We start from the raw sequence: 23946 nt of genomic DNA on the forward strand, positions 1-23946 counted from the left end.
CACATCAAAGAGTCAGACTGTGCTGGCGAGGTCTGTGCTCTGAGCAGGGAAGGATCCGTTCCTGCAGAGATGCTCCCTGCTCTCAGCTCCACAAAGGTGACAGCAAATCTCTCACTTCCCCCCTCTCTAACCCTGTGCTGTGCCTCCCCCCCACCACACACGCTATTCAGTTTTGCCAGTTTTATATGGCAGAGCATCTGATCTTTCTTGCAGAGCCCGCTGTGGCAGGAACCCTGAAGCAGCCATGTCTAGGGAGAGTCCTTCAGGAGCGGCAGCACACGCCTGCCTGGGGACCTGCGCACGCTGTGAATAAGCCCATTTCTCACCCTGTGGAGGTCACGGGGAACCAAATCACCTCGTGGAACCAACCAGAATTGTCAGCAGTGACTCCTTGCTCTTCCGTGCATAGCTGATACCCAGCTCCCCGAGGGCAGGGGTAGAAAAAGCACGCGCAGAAGGCTGGGTGGCTATACCTGGGTGTACGGGCATGGGTGCTATGCGTGCACTGGGACGTGCATCGCAAACCTTGGAGCACCGTGCAGGGCCTGTGTCACCAAGAGATCCGCCTAGATGGGATTCAGGCTTAAAATTGCTGGCCAGGACTCTGTAGCTTGCAATTATTGTAGAAAAAGAAGGGCTGATGTAGAGGTTGTCTTCTGAGCGACAGTTCTGCTACCTCCATCCCTGGATCCCCCCGCTTTATCTACTTTCTTAATGTTAGAAGTCCTTGCTATCACCTAACCCGTCTCGGCGCACTGCAACCTTTTTAAAACTAAAATGTAAAAGCGTGAAAACAGCTGTAAAGTTACCAGACCTCTTTCCATCCTCTGTCTGCGCAGGGCAGCCGGCTTCAGGAGACTTCTACCTCCCGGCGTCTGGGAGAAGCATCAGACCGGGCGCTGAGGTGTCCCCTGGGACGCGAGCGGAAGCGGTACCTGAGTGGGAAAATGTTTGAAATTTAACAATAGAGGGACAGCGCTAAAAAACTACTGTAAAAACACTTCCCTGCCTCTCAGGGGGGAAGTTTGAATGCGTCTCAGCGGCTGCCTCTGGCTTGGTGCCCAGCGCTGCGAGCTGGGCTGGTGAAGGGAGACAGCAGCGCGGGTTCGTCCTATTCCTCCTCCCTGACGTGCGATGCCAGAACATGGAGGGCACGTGGAGAAGGGGGCTCCTCGGCCCCCTCATCCCTCTCCCCGACGCCTGATGAGCCCAGGGCATGGCTGCCTGGCCCTGGGCAAGGCAGACGTGGCTCCGTCTGCTTGGCGTGGCGCTGACCCACTTGAGGCGATTTGGGTCTCTTTGGGGGGCAACCGCCGCCTCTCCGTGTGGCGATGAGGAGGGATATTTGTGAGGAGGGGTATTTCTGAGGAGGGATATTTCTGAGGAGGGGTATTTCTGAGGAGGGATATTTATTTCTGAGGAGGGGTATTTATTTCTGAGGAGGGATATTTCGCAGCCCTCCTCAGCGCCCGCGGGCGTATGCAAACAGCACGGCGCGTGGGAGGGCAGCGAGGCAGCGCGGCGCACACGCATTCTTGTGGTTTCGCCGTGCCCCGTGAGCCCGGCCTTTCTCATGGGAACCGTGGCGTGACGAGGCGTGGAGGGGCGCGGAGCACCCCGAAGGGGCGCGCGGTGGCCAACGGCGGCCGCCATTTCGTGGGGGCGGCGTGGGGGCTGTGCACACTGCTGGGGAGCCCTGCGTGGGGCTGTGGGGGCGCACACACTGCTTGAACACTGCGGGGCGCCCCGCGTGGGGCCGGGGCCGTGCCCCGTGGGGTCTCCCCCTCACACACACGCCCTCCCCCCCCCCCCTCCCCTCAGCGCCCCGCCGCCATCTCAGGCCCCGTGGCGGGGGCGGCCCCGCCGGGCGCTGCGTCACGCGGCGGCCGCGCGTGGGCGGCGGAGCGCGCGCGGGATCTCCCCACGTGACCGCCCTCCCCCTCCCTTCCCCAGCCCGGCCCCTCCCCGGCCCTGCCCCTCCCCTCTCCCCTCCCCTCCGCTGGGCGAAGCCGGCGGCGGCCGCGCCGCGCCGCGCCCCCCCCCCCCCCCCCCCTCCTTGCTCCGCTTCTCTCCCTCCCCGTCCAGCACCGAAGACGGCGCCGGGGCCAGCGCCGAGGGCTGCGGGGCCGCGGGGGCCGTGTCCCGGCTCGCCCACCCGATGGGCAAGGAGGAGCCTGCGCGGGGGGGGGCCCGGCAGCAACTTCGGCGGGGCTGAGGCTGCGGCGCCGGGACGGCGGCGGCGGTGCTGGCGGCGGGCGGCCCCCGGTAGGCGGCGGGGCTGGGGCTGGGGGGGCGGTCAGGGCGATTTAATGGCAATTTGGGTGTTTTGTTGAACTTTGGGGTGCGCGGCGGCCGGAGCTGCAGCACGGCTGGGATGTGCCGCCCGCAGCCTGCAGCGAGCCGGGGAATTTCCCGGCTGCTTCGCTGGGTCTGGGCTGGAAAAATGCACGGCAGAGAGAGCCCTGCCCTGCCCTGCCTGCTCCCTGCCTGCTCCTGCAGGGCCGCCCAGCAGCCGGGTGGGCTTCCCCTGCAGCCCCCTGCCGTGTGTGCTGGACCCCAGCAGCTCAGCTCCGCTGGAGGAGAAGGCAGGTCAAGAGAGGGAAGTGTCCAAAAATGTCTTCTCCGTGGAAATTGGGAGCTGGAGAAATCGCACGGCCCTCCGAGGAGTTGCTGTACTAAATTTGGAAAGCGGAGTTGGGCTCCCAAGTCCGAAATCCCTCGGTGTTGGGCTGGCTTTCAATGCAAACCCCAACACAGCCTGAGCCGTGGACCCGCTACTGCCGCCTCCGTAGCACATATTAATCCAGTTTTATCTGTCAGGAGGAGATTTGTTGATTAGGAGCCTCGAGGTAAAGACTACTCCTGGGCTATTGCTGCTGCTTCCAGCCCGTGGGCTGGAAAAATTAGCTCCACGCCTTGCCCGGGGCGCTCGGGCTGCCTGTAATTTCCCCGACACCTTCGTCTCCCAATTCAATTTGGTGCTCGGCACAAGGTCCCTGTGTGTAGATTTACGTAGATTTGGTGCCGAGATGGATGGCTCTCCGGGAAAATGCTGATTCTCGCAGCGGTCGTATAAATAAGTTGATTTGTGGCACTGATGGAAGAGAGTCAACATGGCTTGAAATGGGAGGCTGGGGACAGCTTGCTGAAATACCGCTCATCTGTGAGCTGCTGGTTTTGTTTGTCTTGCCAAAGTTTGCATGGAAGGGGAGGGTTTTTCAAGGAACTTCTTGAGAAGTAATGACAATTTTTAAAATACCGAGTTAAAGGATTACCTTAAGTGGCTTGCTTCATTTTCCTCGTTGCAGCTCACCTCTTTGAGTGCAGTGCTTGGCTGTTTTTCTGCAATTAACTATTATTTCCTACAGTTCAGCTGTATTTCTAAAATAAGCATCTCTTCAGCGTTTCCAGTTTCACCCCGAGTTCCCAAGCATGCAGTTGTTTAGGTCTTGGTCACACCAGCAGCTCCTTGAGGTGGCTGCCCAGATCGCAGCAGCCAGCGCTGTCAGTGCTGTTGTACAGATCCCAATGTACAAAGCGTGATATGTGCAGCTGTTTCATTTTTCAAGGCTTTTTTCCTTTTCTTTTCTTTTTTCTTTTTTTTTTTCTTCCCCTGGAGAGGCTGTTTGCATGCATCCTGCTGCTACCACATGGATCTTTGTAAAGTTTCCATTGGCCTCCTAATTTTAATTTTTGCTAGTAGAAAGGAATCAAAGATCAGATTTTGAACAGGAGTCTGATCTTTCAGATGCCCCCTGAACGGAATTTAAGTTCTGCTTGTTACGTTTGTACATTTATTTTGAGTTGTTAACTGGAAAAAAAAAAAAAAAGCCTATTGTAAAAATTATTTTCCCATAGTTCTCCTTCTGATTAGCAGTCTCCCAGTGACCATAAAAATACATTTACTCTTGCATCAGTTTTGTGGTGTGCTTGTTGTTTTTTTGCTTTGTTTTGTTTCTTGTTTCTTTTTATGCTTGTTATTAAAACAATTCCGCTCCAGCGTGTGCAAATCATGCCATAAGTGCTGATTTTTAGGTTACTACTGTGTTGTTGCTTTTTGGGGAGCAACGTGATAGCAGAGCCAGGGGAATGCTAGCAGCCCAGCTCCATGTTTCAGTTCTGTGACTTTCCCAACCAATATAAACTGCACGCTTGAGGTCTCATTGGTTGGCTGGTGTAGCTTAATGCTATAATACGGGAAATTAACCGCTTGTCGTTGTGAAAGCCACCCTGTGTCTGAGAGACCTGAGGACTCTGAAGAGTTTCTTACTTGTGGGCTCACTCTGGGTAGCATGAGTTTTATGGAAACAGTGTTTGCTGACGTCGAAACTTGTGGAAATGTTTTTTTCTGCAGCCGTAAGGGGGGTAGGACTGTGCAGTTTGTCTCTTGGGAGCCTTTGGAGCACAATTGCTGTGTTGCCTGCTGCTTTTTAGTCTCATAGGGATCAGTGACACACCGGGCTGTTAGCAAATGGAACAGGCAGGTGAATTCAAAGTCATGCTTTTAAACCGTGTGTGTTGGAATCCATCCGAATTTTTGCTTCCTCTGTGGATGTTGCTGCTGGAATTAAAATCAGCAGAGGCGTTAGATCCTTTATTTTTTTAATATAAAATGGTGAAAGCTAGAAATTTACTGAAGTAACCTTTTACTGAGCTGGCTTCATTAATTCTCCGGGCTTCTGTGAAGCACCTCTTTCTTCTTTGCTCTCCTCTTAGAATCATACCCTGAGCTGGAAGGGACCCAGAAGGATCATCGAGTCCAACTCCTGGCACCACACAGGTCTTGCAGTCCTCCAAATTGCTATGGGGGAAAATGATTTGAGAATTAAGGAGAATCACAGCTGATGAGTTGTTTTTTTTTGTTGTTTTTTTTTTCCTTTTCCTTTAGGCGATCAAATATTCAGTAATTCTTCAGATTGTTTTGTGATCATTTTGATCTGAAGACATAAAAAAGAGAGTAGTAGAAGCAGTGAGCAATATTGAATGACATTCTCGGGAACAAACATGAAGTGGGAATGCTGAAAACAAGCTGGCTTCGTGTTTGAATCATCTTCTTTGTAGGTGCATCGCAGCTATCTGCTGATTTGTTTTTTCACAAATGTTTCAGCGAAGTCTCTTGTTTGATAATACATTATCAAAAAAGAGAACTATCACCCATTTTACCATTTCCATGTGTGTTTTTGTAACGAGAGAAGAAAATCTCATCCCTGGAGTTGACAGTCTCAAGGAAGGATGAGGGGTGGGGGGCACTATGTCGGAATGCCAGCATCCTGGTGTTCACCCTCTCTCTGTTTTTACTGTTTGCAGGTTCTGTCATCCGTGATGGCGTCAGCTCTACCCAGAACCCTTGGGGAATTGCAGCTGTATCGAATACTACAAAAAGCAAATCTCTTATTCTACTTTGATGCCTTCATTCAGCAGGGTGGCGATGATGTCCAGCAGCTCTGTGAAGCAGGTGAAGAGGAGTTTTTGGAGATAATGGCTCTCGTAGGCATGGCTAGCAAGCCGCTTCATGTTCGAAGGCTGCAGAAAGCTTTGAGGGACTGGGTCACAAACCCTGGTCTTTTTAACCAGCCTCTCACTTCCTTACCGGTCAGCAGCATTCCAATATATAAACTGCCAGAAGGGTCTCCTGCGTGGCTGGGGATTTCCTGCAGTAGTTACGAGAGGAACAGCAGTACCCGAGAGCCTCACCTGAAGATCCCCAAATGTGCTGCCACAACTTGCGTGCAGAGCGTGGGGGCGAGCAAATCCGATGTGGTGGGGAGCTTATCGCTACAGAGCGGCAGTGAGCCCAGACTCTGGCAAGGACACCACACTACAGAGAGCGAACATAGTCTTTCCCCGGCTGACCTTGGCTCTCCGGCTTCACCAAAGGAAAACAGTGAGACCTTGGATGCCGCTGCTGCTCTCTCAGTTGCTGAATGCGTAGAACGCATGGTTCCCTCCCTGCCCAAAAGTGACTTGAGTGAAGTCAAGGAGTTACTGAAAACAAATAAGAAACTGGCAAAGATGATTGGCCACATCTTTGAGATGAGTGACGAGGACCCTCACAAAGAGGAGGAGATCAGGAAGTACAGTGCAATATATGGCAGATTTGACTCGAAAAGAAAGGATGGCAAGCATCTCACCCTCCACGAGGTAAAGTCCTTTGAGCGACAGAGGGCTCCCTCTCCTGTTCCTATGCCTTTTTTGAGATGCTGCTTAGAGGGTACGCTTCTTGTACAGGCGCTTTTCCCTGGGTGACAAGAGCTGCGTGTCTTACAAGAGCTGTAGCCAGCCCTGCCCAGGAGTGGAAATCCTGGGTGAAGTAGAAGCCTCCTTTCCTGGGGGCGCGTGTGTGCATGTATGCACTGATGACTTCAGCTTGGCGTCATCACACTGCTCGGTCTTTGTACAGTCCCTCAGACAGGGTCTGAAAGCTTTGGCACTGAAATAGCAAACCAGCATTGCACTGAGCATGTTCCTTGGGTTTCCAAGCATACGGCACCTTTTGAAACCAGTCCTGTTGTTACATTCCCTTGCGCCTTGGAGGTTGTTCGGAAGTTTAATAGCTAAAATAGGTTGTGTCTGGTAACAGGGTTGCCTGGTTTGGCTACTGCACTGCTGTCCTCCCTGACCTTGAGACCTTTCTCTCTATCTTGGGTGAGGTGGAAAAGGGTCTGCTGATGAGGTCCCTAACCCTGGTGACATAGGGTGTTTGTGTGTGAATTGGTGTGCAGCTTTATTATACGACCTGCGGCACTATTTTTTTGGGGGACACAGTGGATTTAGGCCAGGCAAGTGAAGTTCAGGCAGTAAGAGTTGTGAGGAGGAAGGGGAAGGACTGTCACCGGTATTGAAGGGTGACTAATGTGCAGGTTTGCCCTTCAATACCTGCATACCATCTGCTCCTTCCTGTCCTTAAAAGTCTGTGCAGGCCTCCTTTGCTTCTGGCCTGGCTTTCTTGAGGCTCACGCTGCGTGTGTTGTAACGCCATAGGTGTGTCTGTGTTGGGAATCGTTCCCTAGTGCCAAAGTACAGTGCAAGAGAACAAACACGAAGTCAAAGCAGTGCCAAAACACTGTTGATACGAGTGCTGCATCAGCATTTTCACGGTTAACAGTGATTGCAAAATTTCAGTTGGATTCAAAATTTGGCATGTAAAACCGAGCTCCCAAAAGGGAAGGCAGTGTTTATGTTACAGGAGTGCCAAAAAAGCTGTACTGGCTTTAGCCTTTTTTCACTTCAAAAAGAAGTTTTTTAGGTGTGTTAACGGTAGTGTAAAACTAAGTTCTCTTCATGCTTCTGAGTAAAAGGGTAGGAGGAAACAATGTTGTTTTTTTTTTTCATGTTTTTGCTTCTGTGTTTACACTCACAAGGCAACTCTATGTCACCAGTAGGGACTTCACAAGGACCTGAACAAGCTGGGGAGACACTTCCAAGGGAAGTTGTCGGCGGTGAGCTCGGTTTGTCACACACTTTTAGTCGTGCAGCTTTCATTTGCGTGTTCTGTGGCTCTGCGCGGCGACGTGCGTAACCGATGAATTCACCCAGTGTGCAGGAACAAACGTAGCCTTTCTCCCCTGCCCTTGCAGCAGTGAGCCTCTCCTGCACGAGGACGTGTGGCTGCCGAGGTGGAGGCAGGGTTTGAAAGGCTCGATTGTGTAGGTGCCCTGCCTACGGTGCCGCAGCCGGGGCGGGAGAGAGGGATTCTCCTCAGGTGGGCATGGCGGCAGGCGAGGCCTACAGCACGGTGTGTGTGGCTCCGCGCTGTTTCCATCTCCCTTGGGGATGGTGGCTGCAGAAATACCCTGTGGTTTGCTGGCCTGCAGCAGCACAAGACGAGCCAGGCCCTGGGGTGGCTCTGTGAAGCCAGAGGGGTGAGCACAGTGAGGCTTGGGGGAGCAAAATGCTGGGAGGAAGGAGGACAGCTCTGCTCTGTGACTTTGCTGTGGTGCTGCTCTGCAGATCGTTACTACATCTCTGTAAAATTGTGTTTAAAAATGGAATGAGAGCATGGTTTGGCTTTGGGAAATATTTCTATCACTATTATGACTAAGGGCACAGGATCAAAGGAGTATGTGGTTGACTTATGCCTCACTTACGCATGTGGGGCCTCGCTGAACTTGATGGGAACTGCACACATGCAAACAAGAGGAATTTGCTCACAATTGGTTTGCTGTTGGCTTAAAGAGGCTGGATTTCACAAAGTTTTGTCTTGAATGGTTTTCTCTCCATTTCCACTTTAAAGCAGAAAATACAGAAATACTACATGATCACTGAGACTTTTTTTTTGTTTAAAATTTGGTTAACCAGAGTTTATCTTTTGTGAAATCAATTTCGATGGATTTTTGTTTTCAATGGCTTAAACAATTTGCTGCTCAGAAGGAAGGACCTTGAAGGACCGGGGAGGTAAGTTTCTGCTCGTCCAGATACTGCTTCTGCACATGTTAATACGTTCAATACATTCCAAGGCTGTCGCTCTGCCTCACGGTTCAAGGTCTCTTTGCAGCTGGCAATGAGCAGCTGAATAAACTTCTCTGTGGATTTAAGAAACATAAGTAGTAGATGGCTTCTTAAGGTAAAGATCAGGCCACCTCTGACTCCTCAGGCAGGGTGGAGTTGTGTGCAAACTTGCCTCAAACTTCATGCAAAATCAGTGGTGAATTATTGAGAATATTCTCTGTTAAGTGTGAACACTGCAGTGCCTCAAAGGGCTTGTGCAGCCATTACAGGCCAGTGAGAACTGGAGGTACTGAGCTGTTCTGAAAGTGCGTGCTATTGGCAGTAGTATCTGTGTAAGGCACTTTCCCAGACTAAATCTGATTTAAAAATATATATATATTTGAAACAAGGAGGTTCCAAAACTAATAAATGTGCAGTCCTTAATCCATCCCATTGTCTCGGTATTACACATTTTGAATCAGGGAGAGCAATTCATGTTTAAAGTCGGACTGGAGGAGGGATGAGCATGAGACGTGCCCTTGAACTCGGTGACTCTTGCGTGTTTGAGTCAGATTTGTAATTTGCGTATTAATATTTCAGTGCTGGTCTAGGTACCTGTAAAACTGAAAAAATCCTGTTTAATAGTTTGAGAAACAGGAGTCAGAAATTCAAATGATAAATTTTGTCTAACTTGTTGTCTTCCCTTTTCCCTTGTTGACTCACCAAAACAGCAGGACTTGATATTTAATTACGTGTTTCTAGTTAGGGGGGGAAATTTATGAACCCCGCCAGATGAGAATATACCCATCCCTCTCTGTAGAGCCTGTACGGTTACGTGCTGCTCTGCCATCAAGGCTTCCAGCATACAGAATCATTATTTTTAGGCATACAGCACTTTCTCACTGCAGCATTATGCCTCCTGAAAAGGCAGGAAGCCATGATGCACTTCAGTTCAGTAAGTCTGGATGTGACCTGAAAGAAGAAAGCAGGAAAAACAAACAAACATTTGGCTTTTCTCCCGTGTTTAGGATAAACAGCATTTGTCTACCAGTACCCAGAGCATTTCAGCCCCTTCAGCTCTTTGCAACCCTTTAATGCTTTATTGAGGGATTAAAAAATACTTTGAATTATTTTGTAAACATTGGCAATGTTATTCGTCCTGGGCGAAGTAATACCTATCATTGACCGAAATTATTGCTGGCTTTGATTGATAATCCTTTCCATAGGTGTTGTATTCATCTTTTATTTCTGTATTTTTTGCCTTCGTCTTTCTGAAAAGACAGCCATTATAGAACAACTGGTCCTCTCAAATGGGCAGGAGTTTATTTTAGCATTTTGTATTGTAGGAACGTAGCAACCTAGAGATGTTTGGCAAGTCAAACCTTAACTTCCCACCCCGTACATCTGATCTCCGTGAGATTTTTTTGTCTGTCCAGAGACTAAAGGATCAGGCAGCATACCTAGCTTGCCTATTAAAGACACATTTGCAGCCTGCTTAGCGTTCAGGTATCGCAGGAAATGTCCTAATCAGATCAGATGCTTTTCCGCTAAAGGTGGTGAAAAAAAATGCGTAGGAAATATTAAGAACAGCAGTTTCTTGTGAGGTGCTACTGGGCGCAGGCTGCTGAGGGAACCGCAGCTCTCCTGAAACATATTCTTGCTTTTCAGCCTCCCCGGAGAACAAGTGTTGTGTTACTCAAAATTTCTCAGTTGGGTGACGTCAAGAGCTCTAGTTTGAGGGCTGCCCACCTCATGGGACAGCTTCGACCTTTAGGGGATGGAGCGAGCAGTAGCTCAGGTGAGCTGCAGGCCTCAGAGCTGCTTCACGAGCACTGCCCCGCCGCGTGTTAGCAGGAGGGAGCTCCCCAGCCTCCTTGCCAGGAGGCAGTGTTAATCTGCAGCCCCGCTGCCCTGTCCTCAGCTTCACCTCCTCCTGCCCGCGTGGAGGAGTGGGTCAGGATGGTGCTTTTGGTGGTCGTGGTGTTGGGGGCTGCCCGTCTTCAGCCACGGGTGGCCGCGCGCTGACCTGCCGCTGCTTCGTGCTCTGCCACATCGAGGGCTGGCGGTGGCACAGCTCAGTCGGCATGAATATGCTGACTGTGCTGGGGAAAACCTCGCTGCTTTTTAATATTCGCTAGCCTGAGACCGATACAGAGCGTTTTGGTGTGGCAGCAAAGCTCAGGCTGAGCTCGCCTGTGAGGAGCCAAGGCCGTGCGAAGCAGCCCCATTCCCAAAAAGGAAGGTTTGAGCGCGCTTTGGAGCAAGTACCTGCAGCCTGATGCTGACCTCTTGCAGCTCTTCAGCCGAGGAAGAAGTGAAAATGTCTTTTTAGCTCCTGTTTACTGTGGGAGGAGCAGGGAATCTCTTCTCCAGCATCTCGGTTTTGCTTTCTCTCGTTGCGTTCATTCTGTTGTTGTCCTTAGCATTGATCATTTGCTGTTCAGACAGCAGTATTATAAAGCTGGTATAATTCAGGATGATATCACCACTTCCTATAGGCTTCTGAAGAGCATTGTGAAACCATTTTGAGCCTTAACTTCAGGCTTTTTTTTTTTTTCCCTCTTTTTGAAACTATTGCCAGCAGCAGAGACACTAGAAATGTGTCCCAGCAGGCTCGGGAAAACATCCTTGAAACAAGTTACATTTGATTCATGTCTGAAGATAGTCTTCACAAACATGAGGGTGAGAAACACAGCTAAAAAAAGTTTAATCGTTTCTTAAACCATCACCTTCTACAGAATTTATGCTGTATTCACCAGGGAAAGCCATCTGTACCCACACTGTCAGATTTTTTTTTTTTTTTCAAGTCCTGGGCATATTGCAGTTATAAAAATAGTATTCCCTGTAAACCAGGCTTTGGGAGCCAAACACTGTGAACGCTCAGAGCTACTGTTTTATACCGAGATTTAATTAATGCTGGGTTGAGGCGCAAGCAGGGCACGTTGAGAGTGTCTTACAATGACGTTTGACTTGAAAGGACTTTAAATGCACCAGCTACATTTATGTCTTTTCTCAGGGGCTTACCTGTGTTATTAAGGATATAAAAAAGTCAAAAAAACCCGTCGGGGTGTATTATACAGTGACAAGTAATTTTGCTTGGCATTGAAATCTTTGATTATTTCAGAAGGGTACTTCTCCAAATGAATGGGTGAAAACTCATGCATCTCTGTGTTTAATTTCCAGCTGACAGTTAATGAAGCAGCCGCTCAGCTGTGTGTGAAAGATAATGCCTTGTTGACCAGGAGAGATGAACTCTTCGCACTAGCTCGGCAAATCTCTCGAGAAGTTACATACAAGTATACTTACAGGACCACCAAGTAAGGTTTTAATTAACTCGAAGGACCTTTACTTAATCAATTTCACAGCATTTCTTTTGAAGCACAAAGAGACGCTTTCTTCTTGCTCTCTAGCTAGCAAAGTGCTCTTCTGAGGAGGTTAGGAAAATGCTATTTAAGTCATGAAGCTTTCAAACTGCTAAGATTTAGTTGTCTTGAATTACCTTTTTAGTTGTTCTCCAGTTTTCCAGGTTTTTGCAATGATAGTACAGGTGGAGAGGCATCTGAGAGGCTAGTATTTCGAGTATTTCAGGCAATTGTAGGCTTAATGTAAATTGGCAGAATAGTCAAAGCTTCTAATGCATTGTTTTTTAATTTTTTTTTTAATATATACTGATGGGGTTTGCTAGTTTCCAGAGAATGGATAAGGTCATGGGGGGCAGCTTACAAACCTGCTTAAAAGAACCGGAGCTGAGTCTTAATTTCAGTTGTTACTGTTCTGTTAAATGAAAAAGTAGTAACGACGGCTTAATAGCATTTAAGTACAATTAAAACTGAACTTTTTGTCACATTTATTATTTTTAGATACTTTCTGTATATTGCTTTCAAATTTTAACTGATGTTTCTTGCAGTGGCCTTTCAAAATGCGTGTTCATAACACTTCTGGGGGCTTTTTGTGGTTTTCTTTTGCTCTCAATTCTTCCATACTGATTCTATGTAAATACACATCCATTCTGGGTAGTCAAAGGCGCTTCTATATTTCTGTGTGCTCCAGCAGATTTCCTTTCTGTTCGGAAGAAGAGTGCCTGAGTCTTTTGACACTTCTGAAAACAACACAAGGCACTTGTATTCTTCTCCTGTATACTTGAGTGACTTTTACTGCCAAGTCCAAGTGAATCGGAGGCTTTTTCTGAGCATCTCGTTTGTTCTTGCTCTTTTTTTTTTTTCTTGACCATTTCTCATGAGTATTTCTGGTGACCAGGGTTAATTTGCTGTTTACTGATAGCGTGTGCGTCTTGTCTTCTAGATCTAAATGCGGAGAACGGGACGAACTGTCACCAAAGAGAATCAAGATAGAGGTACGGTATTGAGACTCCTTTATTTTAACCTATCTGTGCTAAAACTGACTTGTGTTTTGAAGGGATCTGTCAAAGGAAGTTTGTCAGAAAAACATTTGACAGACAGTTGATGGGTGTGAGAGAGAGGGCGAGATCCATCGCCGGAGTCTCTGAAAATGTAAATGCTCGTTGGAGGAACCTGTAGGAGCAGGGGTAAAGAGTAGGATCTGCTGTATGGTGAAGTTGCTCTCAGTGTTGTGCGCTGTGCGTGTAGGAGGGGAAGGAATGGGACCGAGTGATTTCCTGCGGTGGAATAAACGCGAGCGCTATAGGAAATGTCTTCCCATAAGGCCTCGGTGTGAGGTGGGGTGTTGTTTTTTTTTTTTTTAGTTGTTTTTAAAGTTTCTTGGGTCAGCTTTTTATCTTGTTTAGAATCCAAAGCTCTGGTTAAGGATTGATGGGGGAATATTAGCTAGCTCTGACTATGCTATGAATTCTAGAACTGACAATATTAAAGAGTCAAAAGCTAACAAAAAGCTGTATACATCAACACACATGGTTATGCCAGGAGTTATTAATTTACTGTTTTTTGTAATTACTTTTGTGCCAAAAGCACAACAAGCGTGTATATGTGGCTAATATATACACCTGCACAAGATTTTGCTTATGGAAATGGGTGTTCTGCTGGGAGCTTTGTGTTGAGAGTGCAGGGTCAGCATATATGCAGTCTACCTTTTTGTTGAGTTGCTGCTTCTGAAAAGTAAATAGGAGGGCTTTTTAAAAAGTTATTTAAACAAACTTATTTATTAAATATACTTATTTAAACAAACAAAACATCATAAATATGCATACCTATGTAACTCATGAAAGTAGCAGACCCTTTTATTTATTTTTTTAAACAAATTACTGTTTCGCTTTTAATTACTGTTTCACTTTCAGGTGGATGTCTAATTCATTTATAGCGTTGTGGGGATTTTACTGTGCTGCCTGCTCCAAAAGGTGCAGATTAAATGTGCGTTAGGATGTGAGATGGGCCTGAGCTGGAATTGGTGTCACACAGCTACGTGATATTCTTTAGCTGTAGAGGGGAGCTTGATCATATTCTGCAATGTGGATGTGTTTCTCATACGGAACTTGATCTCTGGTAAATGATGCACCAAATGCAAGCCTTTCATTTTTTCAGCAGTGCAGTGCTTTGTTACCTGTACAGGGGTTTTTCCTGTGTGGCAAACCCCAGTGAGAGCAGTTGGTTTTGAAAAGGCAGTTATGAATAGCTATATAGGCATGTTCATGTTTTCTTTGTGTTTTTTTTTTTTTTAAGTTCCACCAGGCTGAGTACAGTTGTAGTTTGAGTTTATACAATACTAAATATGTGTGTGCGTTGAGGGTTTACTCATAGCTTTGAAAATAATTCTGTAAGGCCATTTTCAGTCGTGTTGGGTTGTGCTTTGACCTATGCTTGTTCTTCAGTCCTTAGGAAAGATCAGGTAAAAGCTTTGCTCAATGATTTTTTCTGCCTTCACACCATTATCAGCCTTGCCCAATACATGACAAGTTGGTTCCTTGATTCTCCCTTCTTTTGTCCAGTCTAGTCTTAATTGGGAAGAGCTGGTGGGGAGCTGCTTCACACAGTGCTTCACAGACAATTAGCTTTCAGCAGCAGAAAGCCTGTCTTCATTCACTGATAATTGATGATGAGCAAGTATCTAAAATGACACACGGTAAGGGAGGGGCTTTTTTCCACGGGATCTTCATTGAAAGAAGGAATTGAAAGCCTGAAAAATACGGTCTGAAACTTTTTTTTTTTGGGAAGGAGAGGGGGCAGGCAGAAAGATTAGGACAACCTTAGGGGACATGCGTTCTCTTATTTTCTGAATGGTGAAATCTTAGCAGTCTGAAAGGCCTGCTTTCTCTAGACGCTGTTTTAGTTGAGTAATTTTGAGAATGAATGTTTAATTCTATCTAAAATTGCCAGTCATATTTTAAAAAGCTTATGAAAATTTAATTGTACGAATGACTATTTCAGGAATAAGACTGTCTCCAAAATAAGGAATTGTAAATGAAATTAGCTTTCATATGATAGCATAGTATTATTAACTGTGAAATGACTGCTGTCATCAACGTAAATGCCTCTTTCCTCTTTCTTCTGAACTCCCAAAAGTAAATTGTTACTTTGCTGCATAACAATTCTGAGGTACACTGCAAATCAGTTTTCTTCAAAGAGAGAAAAGAAAAGTGAGGCAGTATTACTCAGTAGATGACTCTTATATCTGATGGTTTCTGTTCTTAAGGGTTGCGTTCTGGAAAAAAAAAATACATATTTTTTTTGGTAGTAGCATGCCTGGGGATTTTTTAAATTTTTTTAGGAAGGTGGAGGTAAATTGAAAATAGTAAGTGCTGCAGATTTTTCCTGTTCTAAGTACTCCTTATCCTGTTTTTAAAGTTGTAATGCTTCTCTGTGGCTGGATTAGCTTGCTGGCATGCTAATACCTTTATGCAGATCAGAACGCAGGTGACTTCTAACTAGCTCTGGCTTTTTGTTTTTCTTTTTCCTTTTCTTTTCCTTTTTTTTTTTTTTTTTTTTGTGAAGGTTGTTTTGCATTTCTGTTCTAAGGCCAAACTCAGTATTTTGATGTGCCATTTCTTCTCCCGTTAGTCATTAATGTCTCTTTACAGGGACATTAATGTCTCTGTGGTCTAAAATACTAGCTTGGATTTGGAAAGATTTCATACACTGCTTGAACACTGTAAAAAGTTGTGCAGAAAAGATTAGTTAATTTCCTAAAATGTAATAACACTTCACAAACACACACAAAACATCTCTGGAGAGACTCTGAAGGTCATATACTCGGGCAGAGCTGGCAGGGCTGTGTGTGCAAGCTTGAACATTGCTGGGTTACAGCCACCACTGTAAATTTATCCTCTTCACGAATATGAAACTCACACAAGCATTACAAAGAAACAATATGCCGTGAATTACATCAAATTACCTGTAAAAGCCTTTCTCTTCCCCTGTGTGCTCTCTCCCCCTCTTATTCGTAGAGTGGGTGGGCAAGCTGTGGGAGTGAAGTGTACAGAGGAGAAGGGGAAAAAAAAAATCCAGGCAAATGAGAGACTAAAGGTGCCGAGGGAGTGAAACAAGGGAATGGAATGAATTGGGCTTTGGAACCAGATTGTTTAAAATAACAAAAAAAAAAAAAAAAGGTTGGGAGGGGTGCACTTCCTAAGTCTGCCCTGGACAAAGAACAGAATAGGGATGGAAACAGCGTTTCCCCTTCGGAAGCAAGGATCTCTCTCTGCATGGGTGTTGTGGGGCAGGGACACCCCTTGTTTTGTCACCTTGAGTGGCTCAGCAGCAGCACCTCTCAGAGCAATGAGGTGATTAGGAATACGATATAGATATACAATGCTCAGCAGGGGCTGGGGGCATGGGCTGGAAGCCAGGAGCGGAGGCTGTGAGGAAACATCTTCCCTTGGTGGGAGGCACGGGTGGTGGGGGAGAGAGGAGAGGCCCACCCCCGCCGCTGCTGAGGCAGTGGAGAAGAAAATCAGCACGAGTGTGGGATTTCTGTGTCTTTTTCACCAAAACAGCAAAAGCAGTCGAGTCTACTGTTTGCATAGGAAAAATGTCATTAGAGGGAGCAAAAAAGCACATGTGGGACTGAGAACATCTGCTGTACGAAGCGGCTTGAAAAACAACTGAGCAGCAGCCGCCGAGGAAAGCAGCAAGCGCCACGTGCCGGGCGGAGAGGGGCGAGGAGCGGCGAGGCCAGGTCGGTGCAGAGCAGGTCATCGCCTGGCACGACCTGCTCCTCGTCATCCAGGCGCTGGGAACGAGATCAGCCAGCGATAGGGAGGGCAGATCGCCAAGGCGGGGAGCCAGAGCTGCGTCCTCATCAAAGGAGGAGGCGGAGGAGTGACGGGGGACAGCCGTGGCAGCAGGCTCCGCGGCCTCCTTTTAGGAAGCAGCCTTTTGGTTTTGGACTGGCGTGTGATCACAGATGCCTTATAAAGAGCCGTGTTCCGATCTCCTGCAAAAATAGGATCCTGAGCGATAACGTTTTTGTGTGTTCGCTTTTTCATCTGCCTACACGCAGTCGTTTTTCCTCTCCCCAACAATTCCAGGCCTAACTCTGAAAATGGTCAGCGCTCATGGAAATGTGCTGCCAAGTCTTTGTTTGGAGAGGATGAGGTTTTGTGGCAATTTACCTGGTTATGAAATTTTACATACTTATCATGTTTGTTTTTCCCCGGGGAATACATTGGGTGGATAAAAGCCATACGCAGTGATTCAGACAGATTTAATTTATTTTTTTTTTTCCTGAAGCAGGAAGAAATAACTTTATAGGCATTATGTGGTGCTGAGGGTCTCACCACCACTGTGCAGCCTGCCAGCTGCGCAGACCTTGCAGTCTTTCCCCTGTGATTTTTCTGAAAGATCAGATTTCTTGTTCTTGGATGGCAACCTATTTGGTTGGCTGTTTTCAAAAGTGCTTTCGCTTGCATGCGTGTGCCTCCAGAATCCAAAAGGAAAATCGACATCATTTGGCATGCTTTTGATACTTGGGTCTACAGATCCTCGGTTACAAATGCCACGTCTTTCAGGTTTGGGTCTATTTTAAGATCTCTAGCATCCTCTCCTGTTTTAACACAGTCACCTATATTCTGCTTCTGTAAATGTTTATGGATGTTCCTCTGTTTTACATGAGCTTTCCTTATAATGCCAAGCAAGATAAATTTCTCATCCTGAACCATCGCTCCGATGATTAATTTATTGTAATGGAGTCTGGCAGGCTTTCACAAGAACTTTATTTGCTTTATTTGTACATATGCAAGCTGCAGAAGGGATTTGCATGTTATAACTGTTTGAAAGAACTCTTGAATCGTTATTTCCCATAGTATATGAGATCTTTGCTACTCTGCTTCTAAAACAGTATTTCGTTTTGTAAGACGAGGATAGTTTTTGTGTGAAGTATGTTGAATTTGGGGAGGCTTCACTCATTTTTTTTTCTGAGGTTAGTATATGCAGCTGGTATGCCTTAGTCTTGACTACATATAAATTTGATTTCTTAATCTTGAAAGCAGCTAGATGTAAAAAGAAACGGACAGTACAAATATGTAAACTCCAGTCCAGAATTCTCGCAGATGTTCAGGAATGTTGCTTGTTTTGTTTTCTTCTTGGTTATAGAGAGAGACAGGGTGCAGAAAAAAACACAATAATATATTATTCTTCTTGGTGTTTGGTTTCTTATGCTCAATAGGATGGTTATCCTGACTTCCAGGACTCAGTCCAAACACTCTATCAGCCAGACAAAATGCCACTTGCTTTGGCTAAAGGAAAGAGTGAAGACTCAGCAGCTCTTAACTCCCAGGTAAACCAACTACACAACACCGTGAATAATACGGGCCATGTCTTTGTACATTGATTTTGATGCATTGCTTTGATGACTAAAGCAATTACCTTCAATTTTCAAAGGCTACCTAGCTTAGCTGTGATTGCATCACTTTTAATTTGGGTTTACCTTCTGAAACTGTTCTGACACGGTGCTGCAGCTTTAACCTTGTTCACTCCAAGGAGGTAAGATCTAGCATAGAAGGCTTGTAAATACACGATTCCTGTTGGAGCAAGTGGAGTACTATTGGTACAGCTTGTGCTGTTTTATTTGGGTTATAAATGGAAAGTTCAAGTTGTTGAGCCTAGAGGAATAAATAGAGTAGGGGAACTCGGAGTCCTCAGTTCTGCCATTTCTTTTTAAGAGGCAACAGCACTATATTTAGGAAATAGTGAACCCATGGATCAGAGAGGATAAATTGCCTTTGTAAAATAACATTCAGCCTGATAGAAGTACAATGTTTTTGAGTATCTGGAAGGCATTCAATAAACAGAGGCAGGTTTCCGATTCTTTCTTTGTCTTTTCTGTAGCATATCCTGGCCTTGAGGTATAATACGCATCTCCTACTGCTTATTGTTTCTAAGGAGGCATTTCATGTTAAATTGCAACAAATTTATTTGGTATAACTGATTTGGGCAAATGTAATCACCAAACTTTCACATAAGCTTACATTTGGGAGCTAGGCTCCTGCTTTCTGAGACCAAGTACGTTACCCTGGCTTCCACGTTCTTTTGTTGCAACGCAGCGTACGGACATGCAAATTCTGTTCCTTGTGCTGCATCAAAAATCAGCTATGCTACGTGTTCTGATGTCACGTTATTGGTGAACAAACTTGGCTTTTAAAAGTCTATTTACATCTTTTATATGCTTTCATGTTTTCATTGGTTGGCGCTGCATAAGTACTGCAGGTGCATTTGAGTTTAAAACAAACCTCTTTTCCACTGCTAAGTGGAATTTGTTTTAAGCTCAAATGTATCTGCAGCTCTCTGGGTTTTCCCCACCGTTGCAATTTAAAATACTTCCTGTTCTTTTTTATTCGAATTAAGCAACGAAGATTACAAGAGCGAGAACTTAAATGTTTCATTCCTTTAAAAATGGCTTAACCTTCAAAAGTAGCAACAGCACTGACAGAATAGCAAAACTATAGCACAATTGAGTGGAAACTATTTGAAAATAGTTTCTTTTTTTTTTTTATCCTACCTCCCAAGACCAAGCTTGAGCTCTCAGTGTTCTTCTACAGAACCTGACGGCCTCTAAGTCAGAGTAAGTAAATATTGGTCGTGTCGTTACCCTGCTGTCGGGGTCACTGCCGTGCTGCAGACGCCCGGCTTCTGCTGCTCTGTTACGCTGTCACTGTATTCAAGCATTGAACTCTGCAGAGGAAGCAGACTTTCATGGGAAGTCAGGCTTTCATCATCTACCAGGAAAAGTTAAGTGCTCTTTAAAATGCCCTTAGTTCTTTTTAATAGGCATCTGTACTAGTTGAAACAATTACGGAATTACCTAGAAGAGAAATGAAATCCCTCCTATTGATCCAAGGTGTTAATTTTGTACTCTTTCTGTTCTTACGTTCATTGGGGCTCTTCTAAATCAACTTTTTTTTGGCTTGTAATTTTCTTTTTATTTATTTTTTTTTGCAACATGCTTATTTACATTCTCAAGCACAAGATTATATTGAAAGTTAGAATTCTCCTGGCATTAAATTCAATGACAAACATTCAGACGCCATTTCCTCCCACGTTGCACTGCATTGTTTAATTTCACTCTCGAGAGGTGTATAGGTCTTGTTCTTCTTCTAGACAGACATTTCACACCTTTATCCCCCACAAACATACTGTCATCCTACACTTTCAGAATGGCAGATTTTTAAGCTTGTGTAGTGCTGTTTCTTAAAATAAAGATTCCAAGATGTCTAGTGAAATCTTGGCATAAGTTTTTAGCAGATGTTGCCATCACTCTTGGAATACTTTGTGAAGACGTGTAGTTGAGCAGAGCGAAGCTGGATAATTAAGACATTATTTTTTGCTTTTCTTGAGATTCTCTTCACGTAACCCGCAGTCCTAAAGTGCAGAAAGTGTTTTTTTGATGTGTTTTCTAAGAACAGAATTTAGCATTATGTTTTTTTGTGTGTGGATGAACTACAGCAACTTGCATTTCAAGTATTCTTGAGTGACTCAGATGTACAGAATGAAAATCTTTATGGGTGCAGAAATATTTTGTTTGCTTGATAGTTTTTGAAGAAACTGTAAAGCACACATCTGTACATATGAGTCAACAAAAAATCTATATCTAGGCTGTTAGTCTTATCATCTGATACTGCTTTTTTCCTTGTGTTTTGACTCACTATATATATGTATTTAAAGAGGTGGGGTTTTTTGTGTGTGTTTTTTATTTTATTTTATTGTTGTGCTTTATTTGCAGTCTGAAAAGGTAATGGCAAAACAGATGGAGCTTCTTTGCAGCCAGGCTGGATTAGAGAGACGTCTTTCCGCAGGATGTTACAGACAAAACTCAGAAGAGCACAGCCCCAATGGCATGTCATTAGATAACCTTGATGGACAAGGTATGGTAGCTTCCAGGCATGGTCTTGCTGCCAGCAGATGCATTTGATATTACGCAACCTTTGTCAGCAGTGCTATTTATCTAGTAGAGTATAGCAAAAACAGAACACCGAGCACTGAATGGACAAGACAAGATCTCTGCCCTCAAGTGCTTACAGTCTAAATAACACAATCAGATGTGCAGTCATATTCTGCTGTGTTACTGGGCAGGCTGCTTTCCCTACAGATAACGTAGGGAGGGAAGAAATCGCAGGGTGCACTGCTGTTAGTGAGGGCAGAACTTGGCTCTAGGTCTCTGCTAAGTTTTGGAAACAGAGCAGAACGTTGCATGTCACTTGTGTTCTGGCTTTGTGGAGATTGAAGGTAAGGCTGATAATGTAGCTGGTGCTTCTTCTTGTTTACCTGTGCGTGCAGTCTAGAAACAACGCTTGAGGAGTTGGCTATGTAAATTACTCAGAAGCAAGCAGATTCTAATAATGTTCTTAGGAGCTTGCTGTTCTTCAGAAAGCTCGGTTTTGTGGTTATCTATTTGATTTACCAACTGCCTGTTCCCTCGCTTGCATTAATTTTAGGAATGTTCAGTTTGATTGCTTTCTGTTTGGATGTTGTGAAATGAGAGAAAATGTTAAGCGTGGACAAGAAATATTGCAGAAGACTTTTTTTTTTTAAGAGCTTGTTTTTTTTAAGGATGGAAAAGAAGCAGTACAAGGAAAAACTAAGGGAGCCAATACAAATAAGCATTAGAACATAGGTTTCCATCTGTGTGTATTGGTCAAGCAAAACAGCACTGAAATACCCAGAAAGAAATGGGTGTGTGGATCCAGCTCCTCAGATGATGCAAATTTCTTTGTGTTGCGCAGTGGGAGAGGGATTTTTGGGCATCTCAATGGGCTTTTGGGGCAGAATGAGAGAGTTTTGTATGGATTGGTGCCCCTTTCTAGCAATGCCTGCAGAATAGTCTGTATAGCACCATGTTTATACAGCCATTGTTTTGCTAGAAATGTTCCTAGGCAGCTGATATTTAAGATGAACGTTTGGTGATAGAATTGGTATTCACTTAAGTCTCTACTTGATTTTTAATATCACTTTTTTTTGTTCCATCCATGTTTCACTGTGAACCACTTACAGGTGAAAGACCGCTGAATCTCCGAATGTCAAATCTTCCCAGTAGACAGTTGCAGCACATTTCACTTGATGGAGAGCAGCATGTTGGAAAACCTCTGTGCAGCGAATTGATCCGGCTCTACCCCGGTGGTGAGGCAAAGTCCCAGTCCTCGGGTTAGTGCCGTCCCTTGTAAATGAATCAGCTTTGTAGAAAAGCTTTGAAGTACTTAATACAGGCTGTCTCTGAGTGAGGAAGGTAGCTCAGTCTGACATGTGTTGTGTGTAACGTTTTAACTAAGGCTTTGGACAAAAAAAACCTCAAGAGTGGTGTTACTTGTTAATCTAAAAACAGATTGAATATTATTTGGGATAAACTCGGAGGATACAGTTAACTAGATTAAGATAAGCAAGTTCTGGCATGTGTCTGTCCTCAGAGAGGTATTGACCCAAACTTCAGCTGTTATTACATTGCTGCTATTGCTTCAGCCTGTATAAAGGAATCACATTATAAGCATGCTTTTATAAAAAAGCATATATATTTCCCTCTCACAACTGTGGGAAAAATAACAAAATTCCATCTGAGTTTGGAAGGTGCAATAGGAAAGGGGTTATTGAAAGATGAGAAGAGTCTCGCATCTTCCCTTCTGGAGTATTGAAATCTGAGGTCAGCTTTTGTGCAGTTCGGCAGTCCCAGGAACCATTCACCAGGCAGAATTTCCCTTTCAAACTGCTAGTGAAGAGTGCATCTGCACTAAGCCCTGCTCCTGGGGAGAATTTAAGTAAATCTGTGGTGATTACTCTGTCATCACTGTAATGTAACCAAGGTTATAGCCCAACTGGGTTAAAGCCCACAAGGAGGAGGCAGGATTTATTTATTGCTTCGACTTTCAGTATCTGTAAAATTCATGGACTTTTTTTTTTTTTTTGAAGTAAGAATATGATATATGTGTTTTCAAGCAGTACTTTTAACTCTCTCTTTCTCTTACTCTCGCAGAAGGCCTTGGTATTCTAAAGGATTTTCCTCACTCGGCTTTTAACAACATAGAAAGGAAGGTCATAAAAACAGAACCTGAAGACACAAGATAGTCATCCTGCTCTGGAAACCAGAGTCATACTAAGGAATGAAACTTCAGAAGAGAAAAAAACAAAAAAAAATCAAAAAACAGCCTTAATAACCAGTGTTGCCTCATTCAAATAAGAGATTTCAATAGCCAAAGCCTAAGAACTGGTACAGTAATCTGTGGAAACAGAAAAGCAAGAGACACTGCAAACTAAAACAGTAATACAGGTGGATAAACATTCCTGTTAAAATGGTTTTATAACGTGGAAAGATTCACAAATTAATATTGTGGGTCTACATTATTTAAGAATGTATTATGTATTTGTATAACTTATCAAAGTAAATCTAGATGTCGGGACGTGTATAGAGTCCAGTAGATGTGGCTACAGTTCATTTTACTTGAAATTTCAATGTCTACTTTAAGTGTACCTAGCGTAGATATGGTTGTTAAACATTTGAATTAAAAATCCTTGGAGAAGTAGGAATGCGAACCTCGTGACACAATTAACAGCAAGTTTGCAACAATATTTGTAGAAAAAAAAAAAAAGGAAAATGCATAAAATATTTCATGGTTTAAAATGTTATGTGGATATAGCATTTAATAGACCTAGACCCGGATTCTGTATTATAGCGGACTTACTTGACACTTAACTATCGTTACATCACTTTTAATGGTTTCAGCAGCCTTCGTGTAACACACTTATAGTACAATACCTATCTACAGTTCAGGAATGTAGAAAATGCCAATTAGAGTATGGAAGGGTCCGTATGATTGGCTCCCAGTTGGTTGTGAACAACTGCGGTTTGCTATACTGTACAATTACTGAAGTCTCGGCTGGTAGGAAACCCAAGAGACAACGTAGCATGGACAGGGTTGCAAAAATTGTGATTCAGACCATTGTAACTTTTTGGACTTCTCTGTGGATCTTTAAAAAATAATAATAATACTAAAATGCATCCTAGGTGTGGCAAAACTGAAATATGATGCAGGATTTATGCATCAGTGTAAAAGGTTGCACCTGATATCCAGAAACCATAAGATCTTTTGGAGGAGAGAGACAAGGGGTT

The 23946-nt window shown here is 44.7% G+C and overlaps 1 protein-coding gene across 3 annotated transcripts; it reads left to right on the plus strand.

Moving 5' to 3' along the window:
- Positions 1–1987: 1987 nt before the first annotated feature.
- Positions 1988–22983, plus strand: NAB1 (NGFI-A binding protein 1). 3 transcript variants are annotated; one of them, XM_068686514.1, is made up of 8 exons: positions 1988–2265; positions 5308–6141; positions 11611–11744; positions 12730–12781; positions 18022–18132; positions 20575–20716; positions 21843–21968; positions 22813–22983. In XM_068686514.1, exons 2-8 carry the CDS (start codon positions 5323–5325, stop codon positions 22902–22904), a joined length of 1476 nt encoding a protein of 491 aa, XP_068542615.1. In that variant the 5' UTR covers positions 1988–2265; positions 5308–5322; the 3' UTR covers positions 22905–22983. The 3 variants fall into 3 exon arrangements, with proteins under 3 accessions (XP_068542615.1, XP_068542616.1, XP_068542614.1); XM_068686513.1 differs by having other exon boundaries at positions 1990–2265; positions 21843–21992; XM_068686515.1 differs by lacking the exon at positions 18022–18132 and having other exon boundaries at positions 21843–21992.
- Positions 22984–23946: the final 963 nt, after the last annotated feature.

This window comes from Anas acuta, chromosome 6, assembly GCF_963932015.1.
Source record: "Anas acuta chromosome 6, bAnaAcu1.1, whole genome shotgun sequence".
NCBI classification, from domain to species: Eukaryota; Metazoa; Chordata; class Aves; order Anseriformes; family Anatidae; genus Anas; species Anas acuta.

Bases quoted from the DNA above. Each gene is read 5' to 3' on its own strand.
- NAB1 (XM_068686513.1), top strand. From the start codon at position 5,323: ATGGCGTCAGCTCTACCCAGAACCCTTGGGGAATTGCAGCTGTATCGA. The intron at 6,142-11,610 runs GTAAAGTCCTTT...TTTAATTTCCAG, and splicing joins AGCATCTCACCCTCCACGAG to CTGACAGTTAATGAAGCAGC. The intron at 11,745-12,729 runs GTAAGGTTTTAA...CTTGTCTTCTAG, and splicing joins TATACTTACAGGACCACCAA to ATCTAAATGCGGAGAACGGG.